This window comes from Drosophila rhopaloa, unplaced genomic scaffold, assembly GCF_018152115.1.
Source record: "Drosophila rhopaloa isolate 14029-0021.01 unplaced genomic scaffold, ASM1815211v1 contig_163, whole genome shotgun sequence".
NCBI lineage: Eukaryota > Metazoa > Arthropoda > Insecta > Diptera > Drosophilidae > Drosophila > Drosophila rhopaloa.
This window is the reverse complement of record NW_025335043.1, coordinates 14,393,417-14,409,703: the sequence shown is the minus strand read 5'-3', so window position 1 is coordinate 14,409,703 and position 16,287 is coordinate 14,393,417. Positions and strand designations below refer to the sequence as shown.

General features: G+C 44.6%; 6 protein-coding genes across 7 annotated transcripts in view; 2 read left to right on the top strand and 4 right to left on the bottom strand.

The window, feature by feature from the left end:
- The window catches only part of LOC108038151 (peroxidasin), a 35,859-nt gene extending 32,504 nt beyond the window's left edge, over positions 1-3,355 (top strand). The window contains exon 10 of the mRNA XM_044458151.1: positions 518-3,355. Coding sequence (XP_044314086.1) covers positions 518-3,170 — 2,653 coding nt within the window. The 3' untranslated portion in view covers positions 3,171-3,355. The remainder of the gene's footprint in view (positions 1-517) is intronic.
- LOC108038203 (acyl-coenzyme A thioesterase 13) lies at positions 3,266-4,562 on the bottom strand. 2 transcript variants are annotated; one of them, XM_017114953.2, is made up of 3 exons: positions 4,464-4,562; positions 3,907-4,058; positions 3,266-3,846 (listed from the first exon to the last, which is right to left on the bottom strand). In XM_017114953.2, the coding sequence occupies exons 2-3, from the start codon at positions 3,994-3,996 to the stop codon at positions 3,505-3,507; spliced, it is 432 nt and encodes a 143-aa protein (XP_016970442.1). In that variant the 5' UTR covers positions 3,997-4,058; positions 4,464-4,562; the 3' UTR covers positions 3,266-3,504. The 2 variants fall into 2 exon arrangements, with proteins under 2 accessions (XP_016970442.1, XP_016970451.1); XM_017114962.2 differs by having other exon boundaries at positions 3,907-4,046; positions 4,464-4,561.
- A 493-nt stretch (positions 4,563-5,055) lies between these two features.
- LOC108038193 (acyl-coenzyme A thioesterase 13) lies at positions 5,056-5,903 on the bottom strand. Its single transcript, XM_017114942.2, has 2 exons — positions 5,755-5,903; positions 5,056-5,481 (listed from the first exon to the last, which is right to left on the bottom strand). Exons 1-2 carry the CDS (start codon positions 5,842-5,844, stop codon positions 5,122-5,124), a joined length of 450 nt encoding a protein of 149 aa, XP_016970431.2. The 5' UTR covers positions 5,845-5,903; the 3' UTR covers positions 5,056-5,121.
- Positions 5,846-8,201, top strand: LOC108038173. The gene is made up of 3 exons (XM_017114923.2): positions 5,846-5,937; positions 6,117-7,996; positions 8,049-8,201. Exons 1-3 carry the CDS (start codon positions 5,883-5,885, stop codon positions 8,199-8,201), a joined length of 2,088 nt encoding a protein of 695 aa, XP_016970412.1. The 5' UTR covers positions 5,846-5,882.
- Positions 8,190-9,523, bottom strand: LOC108038183 (enkurin). The gene is made up of 2 exons (XM_017114931.1): positions 9,263-9,523; positions 8,190-9,160 (listed from the first exon to the last, which is right to left on the bottom strand). Exons 1-2 carry the CDS (start codon positions 9,366-9,368, stop codon positions 8,343-8,345), a joined length of 924 nt encoding a protein of 307 aa, XP_016970420.1. The 5' UTR covers positions 9,369-9,523; the 3' UTR covers positions 8,190-8,342.
- Positions 9,524-9,629: 106 nt separating this feature from the next.
- Positions 9,630-15,869, bottom strand: LOC108038165 (protein daughter of sevenless). The gene is made up of 7 exons (XM_017114912.2): positions 15,704-15,869; positions 12,719-13,043; positions 11,885-12,651; positions 11,709-11,820; positions 11,415-11,649; positions 10,751-11,348; positions 9,630-10,691 (listed from the first exon to the last, which is right to left on the bottom strand). The coding sequence occupies exons 1-7, from the start codon at positions 15,767-15,769 to the stop codon at positions 10,158-10,160; spliced, it is 2,637 nt and encodes an 878-aa protein (XP_016970401.1). The 5' UTR covers positions 15,770-15,869; the 3' UTR covers positions 9,630-10,157.
- Between the last annotated feature and the right edge of the window lie 418 nt (positions 15,870-16,287).

Sequence of the window (16,287 nt, the reverse complement as noted above, 5' to 3'; positions counted from 1 at the left end):
TTTATTTTCTGCACAAAATAATAAAAAATGCAGCATATTTTCCTGGGGAAGACAGGCGCAGAAAAGGGGAAATAGACTGGCTGGCATTTTTATTAGACAACGCGGCCATTTGGGCGACTCCTGGCACTGGCATTATGGTAATTAAAATGTGCAAATTCCCCAAGATATCTTTATTGTTTCTGTGCTTTGTGTCCTTTATGGAGGGTGCCAACTTCTGGCTCTAGGCATTTATAAAAATTAATAAAGAATTAAGCTGCTGGCTATTAGAGGTGGGGTCACCAAAAGTTATAATTTATATTAATCATAAAAATCTTTATTTAACAAAGATTAATAGGGAATTTAGTCACAAACTTATGGGGTATACTATTTCCAAAATGATTCAGCTTAAAAGATAAATGCATATATTTAAGCAAGACGAAAAGTATAAATCGGGGTCACCAAATAACTTCTTTTGTTTTAGGTGTTTTCAAGCCAGTCATACAATAATTTAATCAACTAATTTGTATTTCTTTTTTAGAAACAATGTGGACCTGGCTCCAGGAGATCGCTATGTGCGCATAGCCTTTGCAGAGGCGGCCAAGGAGATTGACCTGGCCATCAACAACACCCTGGACATGCTATTCTCCAATCGATCCAATAAAGCTCCTCCGAATTATGGTGATCTACTGCGGGTCTTCCGCTTTCCAACTGGAGAAGCCAGGCAACTGGCCCGTGCAGCGGAGATTTACGAAAGGACTCTGGTGAATATCCGAAAACATGTCCAGCAGGGAGACAATCTGACCATGAAGAGCGAGGAGTACGAGTTCAGGGATCTGTTATCCAGGGAGCACTTGCACTTAGTGGCCGAGCTGTCGGGTTGCATGGAGCACCGTGAGTCGCCCAACTGTACGGATATTTGTTTCCATTCGCGATACCGCAGTATCGATGGCACCTGCAATAACCTGCAACATCCCACCTGGGGAGCTTCGCTCACTGCCTTCCGGAGATTGGCGCCTCCCATTTACGAGAATGGCTTCAGTATGCCCGTGGGCTGGACCAAGGGCATGTTGTACTCTGGTCATGCCAAACCCAGTGCCCGATTGGTATCCACTTCTATAGTTGCCACCAAAGAGATCACCCCGGATGCCAGGATTACCCACATGGTGATGCAGTGGGGTCAGTTCCTGGATCACGACCTGGACCACGCCATTCCCTCGGTGAGTTCGGAGAGCTGGGATGGCATCGATTGCAAGAAGAGCTGCGAGATGGCTCCACCCTGCTATCCCATCGAAGTGCCACCAAATGATCCTCGTGTTCGCAATCGGCGCTGCATTGACTTGGTGCGATCCAGTTCGATTTGTGGCTCCGGAATGACCTCCCTCTTCTTCGACAGCGTTCAACATCGCGAGCAGATCAATCAACTGACCTCCTACATCGATGCATCGCAGATTTATGGCTACAGTACTCCATTCGCCCAGGAACTGAGGAATCTGTCTGCCCCAGAGGGTTTGCTTCGGGTGGGAGTTCACTTCCCGCGGCAGAAGGACATGCTGCCCTTCGCTGCTCCTCAGGATGGAATGGATTGCCGCAGGAATCTCGACGAGAACACCATGAGTTGCTTTGTCTCCGGGGACATTCGTGTGAATGAGCAAGTGGGTCTTCTAGCTATGCACACCATTTGGATGAGGGAACACAATAGGATAGCCAGGAAACTGAAAGAGATCAATGCCCATTGGGATGGGGACACTCTGTACCAAGAATCCCGCAAGATAGTGGGCGCCCAGATGCAGCACATTACCTTTAAGCAGTGGTTGCCCCTGATCATTGGAGAAAGTGGCATCAAGATGATGGGCGAGTACCAGGGTTACAATCCCCAACTGAATCCCAGCATAGCCAATGAGTTTGCCACGGCTGCCCTGCGATTTGGACACACCATTATCAATCCCATACTCCATCGCTTGAATGAGACCTTCCAGCCCATTCCCCAGGGTCACCTGCTCCTCCACAAGGCCTTCTTTGCTCCATGGCGTTTGGCCTACGAGGGTGGGGTTGATCCATTGATGAGGGGTTTCCTGGCAGTGCCTGCTAAGCTGAAAACCCCGGATCAGAACCTCAACACGGAGCTCACAGAGAAGCTATTCCAGACTGCCCATGCTGTGGCCCTCGATCTGGCTGCCATCAACATCCAGAGGGGTAGGGATCACGGAATGCCTGGCTACAATGTCTACAGGAAGTTATGCAACCTCACAGTGGCCCAGGACTTTGAGGATCTAGCTGGTGAGATTAGTAATGCTGAGATACGCCAGAAGATGAAGGATCTGTACGGACATCCAGACAACGTCGATGTTTGGTTGGGTGGCATCCTGGAAGATCAGGTGGAAGGTGGCAAGGTGGGTCCTCTATTCCAGTGCCTGCTAGTTGAGCAATTCAGACGCCTGCGAGATGGCGATCGCTTGTACTACGAGAATCCTGGTGTCTTCTCCCACGAGCAATTAGTCCAAATCAAGCAGGCCAACTTTGGTCGAGTGCTCTGCGATGTGGGTGACAACTTCGACCAGGTCACCGAGAACGTGTTCATTCTGGCCAAGCACCAGGGTGGCTACAAGAAGTGCGAGGACATAGCTGGCATCAATCTCTATCTGTGGCAGGAGTGTGGCAGATGCAATAGTCCACCGGCCATTTTCGATTCCTACATACCCCAGACTTACACCAAGAGGAGCAGCAGAAATAAGAGAGATCTGCGCAAGGAAGACGAGGAGGTGGCCACCGCCGAAAGCTATGACAGTCCCCTCGAGTCCCTTTACGATGTCAATGAAGAAAGGGTCAGTGGTCTGGAGGAGCTGATTGGCAGCTTCCAGAAGGAGTTGAAGAAGCTGCACAAGAAGGTGCGCAAACTGGAGGACTCGTGCAATTCCGCTGACTCCGAACCAGTGGCCCAGGTGGTTCAACTGGCGCCGGCGGCACCGGTTCAGGTGGTGTCCAAGCCCAAGAGGAGCCACTGCGTCGACGACAAGGGCACTACCCGGCTGAACAACGAAGTGTGGTCGCCGGATGTCTGCACCAAGTGCAATTGCTTCCACGGACAGGTCAACTGCCTGAGGGAGCGGTGCGGCGAGGTCAGCTGTCCGCCGGGAGTGGATCCACTGACGCCTCCGGAGGCCTGCTGCCCCCACTGCCCGCTGGTCAAGTGAACGGCTCAGCCGAAGAATTAAGCATATCGATGTACACGTTTATCCGTAGTAGCCACTCACTCACTCTAATCAAAACCAAAAAAACACACCGGCAATTGCGCAATGAGCATGTTTAATTGACAATTAACTAACAATGTACTGCTACACATGTAATAAAATAAAGCACATTAATATCCCATACAAAAGTGAAATATTTTTGGGTTTGTCGAATCGATTTGGAAAAATCTATAGGCACTACCCACGGCAAGCTTTTTGTTTCCATTATATATTTGTTATATATTGGTTTTTCTTATCACTTTGAAATATTTTAAAGTTTATTTTGAACCTCTTTGCTCTAGTCAAACTTGATGTATTTCAGATGGGTTCCCTTGGCTATTAGTGTGTCATCCTTTTTGTGCTTCAGCGTGCAGTCGATGAAGGCCAGATACTTTCCCACCTTGGTAAGATTAGCCTCAATTACCACTTCGTCACCCACTTTGGCGCCATTCAAAAAGTTTACACTAAGATCCACGGAAACTCCGGGATGACAGGGTTTGGACATCAAGGCGTAGGTGGTTACCATGTCCACCAGGGTCATGATATAGCCTCCGTGCAAAAAATAATACATGTTTGCATGTTCCCGTTCCACTTTCAGCTCAGCAGTACAGACTCCATCACCGCCATCCAAAATCTTGACCTTTGATGGGGATGATTAAACAAATTAGAAAATAAATATAAAACTTTAGCTTGAGCGTACCTTCTGCATGTGACTTTCAAAGCCCGTGGATTTTGTGATGATCTCCGTGATGTGTTTGACGAACTCCAGTCCCTTTTTGCGGGTTCCCATTTTTAGCGAATGGATGTTGTCCCAAAGACAATCCTTTAGCTTCTAGTTTACTGTAATAAAAACTGGTCGGTTTGATCGTGATGATTAAAATTACTAGATACTGGTTCGTAGAAAGATAGTGGTTAAATAGAAGGATAGCCGTATCAGACACTTAAAAGTCAAGTCGTAGGTTGTGATTATTTGATAAACATGTAACAATCCATCTTTATTGTACGTGTTATACTAGGGTAGACGAGACCCATCTTAAGTCACAATTAGGTTCTTGGAAGAGGTTTTTGCGGATGTTAGCGCTAATCTAAAAGTGCCTTGGTGTACAGTTATTTACAAACTAATCGTAGTTGTTTTTAAGCTAAAGAATTGTTTTACTTTATCTTCGAGTGCAGTCTTACACTTTTCTTGAAAGTAATCAAAACCAAGGTAAACAAATATTACGTGATATCTTAATAGTAAAGGAATGCGGAACCTACCAAACTACAGCCAATATGCAACGCTATATTCTAATTTATATCAGATTAACGTAATAACTTCTGTAAAAACAAAAACAAATTTCAAAACAAAAAAACAGCTGACTTACCGATTAGGTGTGACCGCATTCACAGTTATATCGACTAGGCTATACTGCAATCGATATATCGAAAGGACCAAATAAAAGGAGTAACGAATTTCAAATTTATTTGCCCATTTTTGTTCCTTTCAAATCAGTAAAAAGTGCAATGCATAGTACAAAAATACTGCCTATTTCAGCGATAAGTACCGGTTGTCTTAGTGTTCTTTAAGCAAACAATAAGTGTTCATTAACAAATACATTGTTTTGATTTAAGTTTGTTATTTGATTTTTTTATCTTTAAGTGCATTTTCCGCTTTTCGACGAAATTAAGCAAATTATGATTAGCAAACTAAAGGTAAACTGATATTAGATAATAACGTGAAATATAATGGAATACGAGCCCTACCGAACAACGGCCTTAATAGTTCTAGGAAACAAACCCAAGTCGCAAAGAAAAACCTAATACCTTAAAAAATACAACAAACTTAAAGTCCCTTAAAAACGCACAAAAGTCCCTCCAAAATAGTTTATTCAAAAAACGATTTCGAATTTTTTCACATAAAATCCATACAATTGGTTTAGTAATCGAGCTTCTTTTTGTCGAATTGAATGTACTTGACTTGTCCGCCCTTGGCGATGACCTTGCCATCCGATTTGCGGGTCAGAAGGCAATCCAGATAGGCCATTTTCTTTCCAGCCCGTACAGTATTACAATCTAATTGAATTACTTCCCCAAGATGAGCAGGGGCTGTAAAGCAGATATTTAAATTAGCAGTTACGCCGGGGTGACTTCCTTTCGACATTAGGGCATATGTTGTGCAAATATCAACAATTGTGGCCATTAGACCTCCGTGAAGGGTTCCTTGGCGGTTCAAGTGCTCCTTTGCCACAGTAAACTCTCCCACGGCGCGACCATCACCGCCGTCGGTTATTTTAATCTGCAGAATTTATAAATAGGGTACAATTGGAAAAAGCACAATGAAAATTTGGAATAAAAACTCTATATAAATTTTTGGAAAACCAACTCCAAATAAGAGGTCATTTTAATTTTAAATTCTCAACTGAGTCCCACACGAGAGATGAGAATTTCAAAATCCGAAGCTATCGATAGCTGATTACGGTTACATAATACCATCTCTGCCCCTCAGCTGTTTTTTGTGAGAGTTCGGCGGCGTCTGTTTAATTTGTTGCACTATTATTCATAGTCTTACCATTCTCAAGACTTGATCAAATCCCTGGGTACCGGTGACGTATTCCGCTGTAGCTAATATAATGTCCAGTCCTTTTTTTTTGCTCGACATTCTGCTGGATATTTGATTGCCGAACCGAACACTGCAAAATGACAAAAGTTACTGAGGGAGAAATTTCAGGCGGCGGCCAAGATGTCGGGAAATGTAAGTGTATTAGTGCTATATAGCCACACCGATTTAAAACTAAGATAGTGATATTGGTAAGGGCTGATATGCCGATTTTTCGCGCTTTGTTTTGCTCGCCTTATTTGTGTTGCTTGTAAATATTGCACACTTATCTCTTATTCTATGAAATATGGGACTAACTTAATTATATCCCCCAGCTAATCTGGATTTTCCTATACTGGCCAAAGGATATGTACGTCAGGACTCGGTTAACGATTTTGTGGCCAGCTATTCGGAGGGAGAGTTTATAGCTCTCAGTGGCTCCAAGACGGAAGTGGTCACCTTGGAGTTGAGCAGCAAATTCGTGGCCCTGGATCCTTTTCCATATTTGGTAGCCTATTTGGAATGCAACGCTTCGGAACCGCGACCCTTAGATGTTTTGGCTAGTCAAGTGAATCTGGAGGCCATATACGACACCTGTGATGTCCTGGAGGCGCAACATTTGGCCTTGGAACCAGCTTACACGGCTGTTTGCTCCGTTTCTGTGCCAGCAACGAGATTAGTAGCTGTCAAGCGGTCACCCAAGTTACTACCAAATGGAAATCTTCTTCTGGGCTCCCTTAACTCCTATGGATTTTTTACCTTAATGAGCAAACCCGCGGAGTACAACCGATGGAGCCGACTGGAGGAGCTCAATGTGTCGGTAGTCTTAAGGGACACCCTGCTACCCGAACAAGACATTTCCAACATAACAAGCTTTAAGAAGTATCAGGCATTCATTAATCGCGCCTGGATCACGATGTTTGCTTGGTTACCAGATAATTCTGAGACGAATGGTCATCATATTCTGGTCTTGGCAACCGCTTCTGGGAGTTTGTGGACTCTCAACCTAAGTGCCGATGCGAAAACAATCCTGAGTCACCAAGAAGTATGCACCTCACTTGGTCGCATTTGCTATATTGACGCTTTCAAGGACCTTCTACTCCTAGGCGATATCAATGGTCTCATCCATCTGTACAAATTCGTGCCACAGGAGATCCCCAATTTTGTCTTGACAAAGGCTTTGTGGGAAAAAGCTGATCGCATGGGTCTGCAAAATGCACTGATTACGGAGTGTCCCGTCAAGAATTGCTACTACATAACCTGCTCCAAGGCGTCGCATGTGCTGACCTGGTGCATGCCAAGATCGGAGGAGAAGCAGTGGCTGGCGACACGACTCTACGTCGGCGGGATGAAGATCACCGGTCTGTGCAGCCTGGGCAATAATAGCTTTGCAGTGGGGAGCGCAGGCAGTCATTTGCATCGGATTCAAATCTTCCATGAGGACAACCAACTCCGACTGCAGATGCAATCAATACCCATGGCTGTGCTGCAGGACTTCCCGGTAATGGGACTCTGCACCAGTAGGCACAAGAATCTAATGACCATGTTTGTCTACCGCAACAAGGAATTTATAAATCAAAACGTGGCCCAAAGGAAACATATGGACATTCAAGTGGTCAAGGTACGGAATGAGGATGCTCTTGCTCAGCTTATTAGCCATTTGGAAGTTGATAAACCCATCAATTACCACACCGATTTCTTAGCCGAACTTCGACTTGACGTATTTGTCGAGGCGAATTGGCAAAGATATATAGACTTTAGTCCATTGAATAGCTTTACATTTTCGGAGCCTGCCACGGAAACGCAGCTGCAGCAGCTGCAAGTTAAATTCCACGTCCTGCAATCCGTTCTTCGCCTGCAAACGAGTCTGCTCCAACTGACGGTACATGTAAAAAAGTCTCAGGATGAAATGAAGCTACTCCTGGCGATGCTATCCATTACACACATAAGACTAAGACTCCAATTTATTGGTACGCTGAGTCAACGAACAACATTCCAGCAGCAGACAACAAAGTGCATGTTTGAGGAGTCTCGACGAATGATGAACAAACTAAAGTCTGACTTCTCGGAGGAGCATCCTCTGGGATCTACCACAAAGGCCTTTGTTGAAGAAATAGGAAAACAACTTAAGGTATTGCATAACAATCTGGGCAATCCTGTGATTGGAGATCCCTTGGAGAAACCACTGTTGCGCTGCAGTGTGTCGTTTGTGGAGGTAAGAATTTATTATCAGGATTAAAAAAGATACATATCTAATTTCTATACAGATTTCCCCCAGCTTGGACCGTCGCTACTGCAGCATCTGCGAACGCTCGATCCTTTTCGAGCTGGAGAATCTGCAGGAACTCTACGATCTTGGTAGGATACTAACGTGCCCCATCTGCCATGGAAGCTTTGCCGTGGAAATGTTAACTGCATAAACGTTAAATTTATTTTCAACCTAAACTACAAAGCTTTTTGTGTGTCCGCCTCTGAGAGCAGAGCAAGTGAATCCAAAAGAAGACGACTTACTCGGCTGACAGATGCCAACACACGACGGAAAATGAATGAAAATTACAACGCTAGTACTCGGAAACATAGATAATGGGAGTGGTCTCGATCAGGAGAATATCCTGCTCCACCTGGCGAAGATCGGACTCGAGTTTGCTCTTGCGCTGCCGCTTGGCGATGCTGTCGATGAGCAGCGACATGGACTGATATTGCTTGGTCATCTCGGTCAGGCTCATGCGTAATCCCTCAAGGATCTCATTGCGCTCCGGCTGGTTCATCACTCGCATTCCTGGCATTTCCGGTGGACCACCCAAGTCGACGGAGGCCCTGGTAAATCCCTTTATACCGCGGCACAGCTCCAACAGGCGTGCCTGTTCCTTGGCGCACACCGCATTCATATCGGCCAGCATCCTCTTCGTCTTCTTGAGGTAAACAGGAACCTTGCCGAAATCCTTGCGGCAGATGAACTGCGGCACCAAACCGGAATTCAGTAGATTGTGACGAGTTCCACCGGGGGTGTCTACATAGCGAGGTGGCGGGGGACAGGGTATGGTCTCCCTTGCGCACATCTTGTTGCGTTTGATGAAATTGGGCGCCATGGTCGGCTTGTGGCCGCCACTTCCCGCTGGTGGAAGTGGAGGCATCGGCGGCATCTTGGGGCACTTGTGGGTGTTCTCCCGCCGCCACTTGATGCCCTGATTTTTGCGCAGAAAGGCGCACGGTGGATCAATCGGAGTGTGGGCACACCCCATAGTTCGATGCAGGGATTTCTTGGCCTCGGTTAGGACGCGGGTGCCATCGTTCTGCAGAATAACCGACAGCTTCTTGTCCTCCACATTAAAGCGTTCCCGCAGATCCCTGGCATACTTGGCTGCCCTTTCCACAATAGCTGAAAGTAGATAATAAAGATCAAAGAAAAAGTTAACCTTGATTGAGAAAAATAATTCAAAAATCGGCCTGGATAGGATTAAGATTTAAAAGAATTTCTTACGATTTTTGTAGACAAATATCGATTCCTTGGGTCCCACGGCTCTCTCAAACTCGTGCTCACAGCCCAGGATGTTCTCATCGTGATGGGTGATGTAGACCAGCGACATTGTTAATGCAAATATATAAGGTTGAAATCAAAGAACTCTAAAGCGTTCTAGTTTACTGACTACTCGTATAATTATAAAAGATTGTTAAGTATTGACTTCGGCGTTGCCAAGTATTTCTAGCTGACTTCGATTGTTTGAACTCAAAACATGGGTTGCTATAGCATTTCACAGTTTTTGGAATAAATGAAACCCAAACACGTTTCCTAGAGATTTTAAATTTGTTCTAAGGAAATTCTAGTACTTTGAGAAACACACAAAAAGTTGGTATTATTGTATATATTTTTTTAAAGCACAAAATCAAGCTACAGCTTGTGTCGCACGCGTGTTACATTTATAAATTGTAAATAATTTGTTACCATATAAAATTCGTGTATATAAATATTTTGCTTGCGTATATAAAATAACTGTTTGCATTGTAAAATTAGCACTAAGATCGTTTGTCATGGTTACATTTTGATTCCGAAGCTTAACAATAAACATGGAAGTGTTGGAAGCACGATTTAAATACGAATACGAACGACACAGATTCAGATACGGATTACAGATTCAAAGCAGCATCCAAAAATGCTGGTGCCGACTTACAAGCTAGATATGTGGTTTAATGGGTTGTGAGTTTGACAATGTTAACGAAAAAGACACTCGGAATTTGCACTTTTTTTTTGGCGGGGCCAGCTTTGCTACGCTGGCCACCGGATAGGCACTACAAAAATTTCGGATCCGCAACGTGGTCCTTAGTTATTGCACGTTGTCATTGGAGAGATGTTCAATCATACAGCTGACCCAGCAGATTCACTTGTTGCCGCTGCCCTCATTGCTCTGGCGCTCCTCTCGAATCCTCTTAAATGCCTCCGTCTTGACGAAGTCCACGGAGTTGTAAACCACGCTGCTGGGCACTGGGGCCCGGGCTCCACCCGCATCCACGGCAGCCAGCCGAATTCCACTAGCTCCATTGTTGCCCTGAGAGTACAGATTTCCCACACTCATGCTGGATCGATTGAGCAGTGGGGGCTTGTTGGTTACATCCAGATCGAAGTACTGCAGTTTGTGCTCGGCCTGCGCCACCGGTTGTTGCTTTGGAGCAGCAGCCGCTCCCACCAAGCTCATCATGGTCGCCGCTGCCGATGCCGTGCGCTGATGTTGCACCGACATGCTGCCGGGACTGTTGGGATGTTGACGTTGTTGCTGGCGCGGTAGGGTGCGGGTCTCGTGGAAAAAGGTGGATGCTGCCGGGGAGTGGACATCTATTTCCTGCGGCAGCACCATGGAGAGAGGGGCTCCAGAGGAGCGTCGCGTTGCCGGCGACATTGTGGCCGAAGTTCCCAACTAAAAATAAATCGATGCATTATTTAATGATTAAGACACCCGTTTTGTTTTTATCTCACCTTATAGACGTTAGGCTTGCACTTCCTGTCTACGCTGGGTCCTTTCGGCTGCTGAAGCTGAGCCGCTCCAAGTTTACTGGTTAAATGTTCTACGCCCACCGGGGGCTTGGCCGGAAACTCCTCCGGCGGTTTGTCCTCAGCGGCAGGCAATCCACCCGCACCTTTTGGCTTCAGCTTGCGGTTCACCGGAGGACGATTAGACTCCTCCACAAAATCGTAGCGAAACACATTGCCCTCCATCTTTGTCGGAGCCGCATTCGTGTAGCAATGGCGTGGCAACGTGCGAGCACTAGTGGGCGATGAGGCGGCTGGCTGAGAGCCGCCAATTTGGCCAAGATTGGCTGCCGTTAATGTGGCAGCCACGGAGCCCAAACCGGCTGCCATGAGATTCGGTGTGGATGCTGCAATGGGATTGGAATTGTGCGGGCTGGTCACTGGCCGCTCGCTCAGCAGGTGGTTGATATTGTAGTAGGGAAGTTGGTGGGAGCGTGGAATGTCGTAGCTCTCCTCGATCAACGCCGAGTTGGCATTGCGACGGGCCACAATGGCCGGGGAAGTGTTTTCCGTGTCTGACAGCTGCGGCAGATCACGAGGAATTCTTGCAATAAACCGAATTAATATGAAGTTAGGTTGAAATTCAGAAGGGTTTGCGTTTTTAGCTCACTTTTCATTCTCCTTAAAGTCGAGTATAAGATTATTTTTGTTCTTCAGCACCTTAGCCAGTTTCTCCAGCTGGTCACCAGCTTCTGCCAGAGATGCTGCTCCTGCTAGCTTGGAATGCGTTTCAGTTAGAGGCACCACAGCTCCACCTTCTTCTGGCATCTTGGAAAAACGCTGCGAGTAGGTCAGCACAAATGACTCGTTCTCAATAGAACTATCCGATGGTCGGGTACTGCGATCTGTGATACATTTGAAATTGATAATAGTTCTATTTAAAATGTGGGTATGAAACACTTACCCACATTCTCACGCAGGGGCAAAGGATGGGCCCATTCTTCGTCATCGGTAAAAACGCTTTCCGAATCTGAGTCGGAACGTTGTTTACTGGCATTTGGATTGGCCAGTTGTTGCTGAAAGGCAAACAGAAAATAATTAATGACAAAGTGCTGGATTAAAACATACTCTTTAACTTACCAGACTCAAGTTGGTGATTTTGGGTGAGTAGGATTGATCGTTGGTCAGATTCAAACCGATGTTATTATGACAACGTGGCGTATCATAGAACTTGGGATCCAAATTGTTCAACGGCGTTATGGGATTGTTTGGTATGGGCACATCTGCTCCTCCGGGAATGGCACTGCCGGGCAGGAATCTCGGGGTGCCCGAGAAGCACTCGCTGATGGGTATGTAGGGCCCGGAGGCAGTGCTTAAAGCGGGCGAAGCCTGAACGCTGCTGTGCTGTTGGGCAGCAGCCTCCGCCAGGGTTTGTTGGGTGAGCACCAGGTGCTCCGGCAGCTTTCGCACCACCCCATTAGAGTTGACCGCCAGGCGGGCCTGTTGTTGCTGCTGCTGCTGTTGCTCGGCGGATGCTGCTGCTGCCTGAGCTTGGATCAAAGCACTGTGGTTTAAATAAAGTGCAGTTGCAGGCGATGGAGGCGGTTGCTGCTGGGCAGCCGAGAGCAGATCCTGCTGGTCAAAATTGGCATCGCAGAGCATCGTCTCGCGATTGCTGTATTCCGTGTTGACATACACCGAATCGGAGTTGTTGTTGCCCGCATTCGAGGGCATCGGTTGCTGTTCAATGACCGCAGGTCGTCGCAGCTGGGCCGCTCCTCCAGTACTCGGGGCTGCAGCTTGGGCTGCCGTGGTTCCAGCCGAGGAGTGCAGCGATGTGGTGGTCGTATTTTGAGTGGAGTTGCTCAGTCCGCCACTGGAGCTCGTGTGCTGGGTGCGGTTATCATCTGGGTATTACAAAAAATGAAACGTTAAAGAAGAAAATTCTTTGGAATAGTGATTCAGGAATCTTACCTGCCCCCACACCTCCCAGAGGCAACTCATTCGACTGCTTGGTGTCGTGCAGATGGCACACCTGGCAGATGCAGTTGACCCAGTCGCGCATGTCCGCCTCCGTTTCGGCAGCCAGGTAATAGGTGCGCTTGGGCGTCTTAATGTCGAACATGTACTGGAACTTCTGCTTTCGATTCTCCAGCCGCAGCCCACAGTCCACCTGCTCGCATTGATCCAAATCGATGACGCCCTTCAGCTTGCGGCAGTTGTGGTCGGTGTAGTATTCGAGGCAGAACTGCTCGGGTATCTCTCCCTGCTTTAGTATGAACCAGCGACGCCGCCAACGCTGCAAAGATACAATGGAAACAAGGCGCTTAAGAGTTGGAACGATACGCAAAGTTAGTAAACAAGCAAGGACAGACCCTTCTACTAGCGATGTACTTATTTTAAGCCATAAGACTTGTCATATCCAAGATATTTTCAAATTAAAACTAATAATAATAATGTCTTATCTTTACTTACAAAAAGCGCTTTGACCTATCAGTAAAGCAAATGAAGTAATTCCCCTATTTAGTTTTAATAAGTGATAAGAGGTATCCATTACAATGAAGGCCATGCGACAATTTTCAAGAAGATATCACTACTATTGGGAGTCTGAGAGATACATGAATGATGATGACTAACTAATCCAAATAATTAGTCATCTGGGCAAAGAATATTCTAAGGGCTAACAAGTTCGTTTAGTTCACCCATTTTTTCTATATAAAAGATTTTACAAAAAATGGTTTTATACACACCAATTCGAGTAATTGTTGATAGTATTTGTTAGGAACTGATAAGAAGAGTGATGTTGTACTAATATATTTATATATTTTGGAGATACGAATGTCTTTTTTTCACTTTAATACTGTTTAAAGAAGAAATCTTAGAGCTGGATAAATAAATGTGCCTTACAATGGTATTGATATTTCTTTTGTGAATTTAGATACCCTTATTGAGCGATGGACTGTGAATGGTGATATGGGGGTGCAGCAGTCCACTACTGATCCGGCTGCCCAGCTGAAAGACTGACTATACTATCATGTTAACTGGTGGTGATGGTGAGTAAGCGGGTGATGCAGCCGACTGCAATGTCAACTGAGACTGCAACGCCGCTGCTTTTCCGCGAATCATATTTTGCATTGACATTTTCTTGGGTAATCAGCAGGCACACACAGTCCCACGAATCAACACCCCACGCCCACGTTACCGTTAAATGATTGCCAAAACAGCTGGGTGGTTTGAGACCTTGCTGAAAATGAAAATCCCAACTGATAATGGATGGTTTTTTTCAGACTGTATAATATCAAGCTTAATTGAATTATAAACAGTAAACAAAAAGCCGCGCACAAGCCAGAAATTGGCACCCCGAGGCGATTGAAATACGCAGCTCATTCTCTCGAGGCATCATTATTGTTTGTTTATACAGTGGCGCACAAAATAATAGCAACGAAAATTCGTGTAGACCTTTCTAAAATTGGTTTGTTTACTTTTAACTTGCTTACAATATTTCGGTTTTCAAGAAGACTTGTGTAAAAACAACCTTAGTTTCTATCTTTAGTTTATACTGATCAAAGGTCAATCTACAAGATACTTTATCTTTTAGTAACTTTTCGAATTTAATTTTCAAAGCAGGAAATAAAGTCTTCAACAAACTGGTCGAATAATTGTAAAGCTAGGTAATATTAGTTACTATCTTGACAGAAAAACAAACAGTATGAGTCCAGAGAAACCATAAATTGGGTTTTGCTGTAATTGAAAAATGCTGTATTGCAGACCTTTTGATCAACGTTTTGGGTGTTCTTGGAACTGTCGTATCCATTATAAGTGGTTTCAAATGTACACCCTAGAGGTGAGCGCGTGAGGAAAGTATCTCATCATGAACTCTTCAAGAAATTATCAATGTTTTTGTTATGTGTGTATGCCAGTTACAAAGTCAGAGTATTAAACACTTTATTACATTGTTAAAAGAATATACATCCCAACTTTTTTCAATAACCATTTTTGGAATATTATTACATTATCTATTATGACCTATGTATATGGGTAATGAAAAACTTTTGAGAATAAGTGTTAAATAGTATTAAAATCACGACACGCACCCATCTCTGCCCCAAGCAAGAACAACAACTACAAGGAGCTGGAAAGACAAGTGCGTCATTGTTTTTGTGGCTCTGTTGTGTGTTTTGTTTTTGTGCGTGATCCGATGTGGCTTATCGCCCGTACATAAAAACAAGCTACATATGAACATCAAAAAACATACACACATATAGCCATACATACTTTTCACACGAATTACGGGGAAAAATAAATTTGATTAAACGCAACAGTTGGCGGTAATTTAATACACGAACGGCTCCCTAAAGTAAACATTAAACGGAAAATTAATTAAGCGTAAATTTAGACCAGCGCCAAAAACAAAAACACGTTCCCACGCCAAAAGCAAACATAAACAGAAAGAGAGTGAGAGAAAGAGAGGGGGACAAGAGGAGGTGGAAAAAGGGAAAGAAAAGAGAGAAAACCCAGAGGAAGCCATCGTAAATTCATTCACATTTTGCAATTTCTGCTGCGGTTTGCAGCTTGTTTGCATTCCAATCAACTGGAATTGCAATCCCTCGGTTTAATAATGAATTAAATTATACCACAAACAACAACGGCAAACAAACACACAGACACACACGAGAGTAGGCACCAATACAGGCTTAAGGTAATTGTAAAAAAAAAATGCCACTTCCATTATAGTGACTCAATCGATGGACACAAATTACGGTATATCTCTTCCGGTCTTAAGTTTACCGTTAGCTAATTGCGGTTTTCTTTTCACAATACACTTATCACTTGGCAATTTGGTTTGTTAAGATTTCGATTTCGACTTAAGCTGGGGTTTTCATAAAAATTCCTTTGGTCTTGTAGGTAAAATTCCGTTTTGGGGTCTTTGATTTTTGGGGCTTCCAAGAGGAAACTTACTGCTCGCCAAATGCGCTTGGTGGGCGGCGACTTAATTAGCCAGCCTTCGTAGAAAGTGCGATCCATTATTTTGCAGCGCTCGAGGGAAATTACTTCGATTTATTTCACTTCGCGCACACCAACAGCGTTTAGAAGGACCGCTTGCGAGTTCTGCGGAAAGACCGCACAGTGTGACCGTATGCTAGGTGTGGGTATATACTGAATACTACAATTTATTTCCAGGTTGGTATATACCAAATACTACAATTTTAAAAATGCCCAATCTTAAAGTTTTTAAAAGGGTAGGTAATATCTAGAATATTTATAATTAGAACTCGGGAGAGAATAATGGTTTAAAATTAGTTATTTTAAAAACAAAACATTTACATCTTCAATCAAAAGACTCACTAAATATCCTAGAGGGCAGATACCAGAGCTCTAAGTTTTAAAAAATTACAATTTTGTGAAAATTATGGTGCAAAATTAATTACAAACAACGTTAACATCCCAACTTAAAAATCTATTATTTATTTCTTATATATGTATAACCAGAATTTTTAAAATTCCAAATTATTTTCCTTTCTTACAATAAACACAATCAAGAG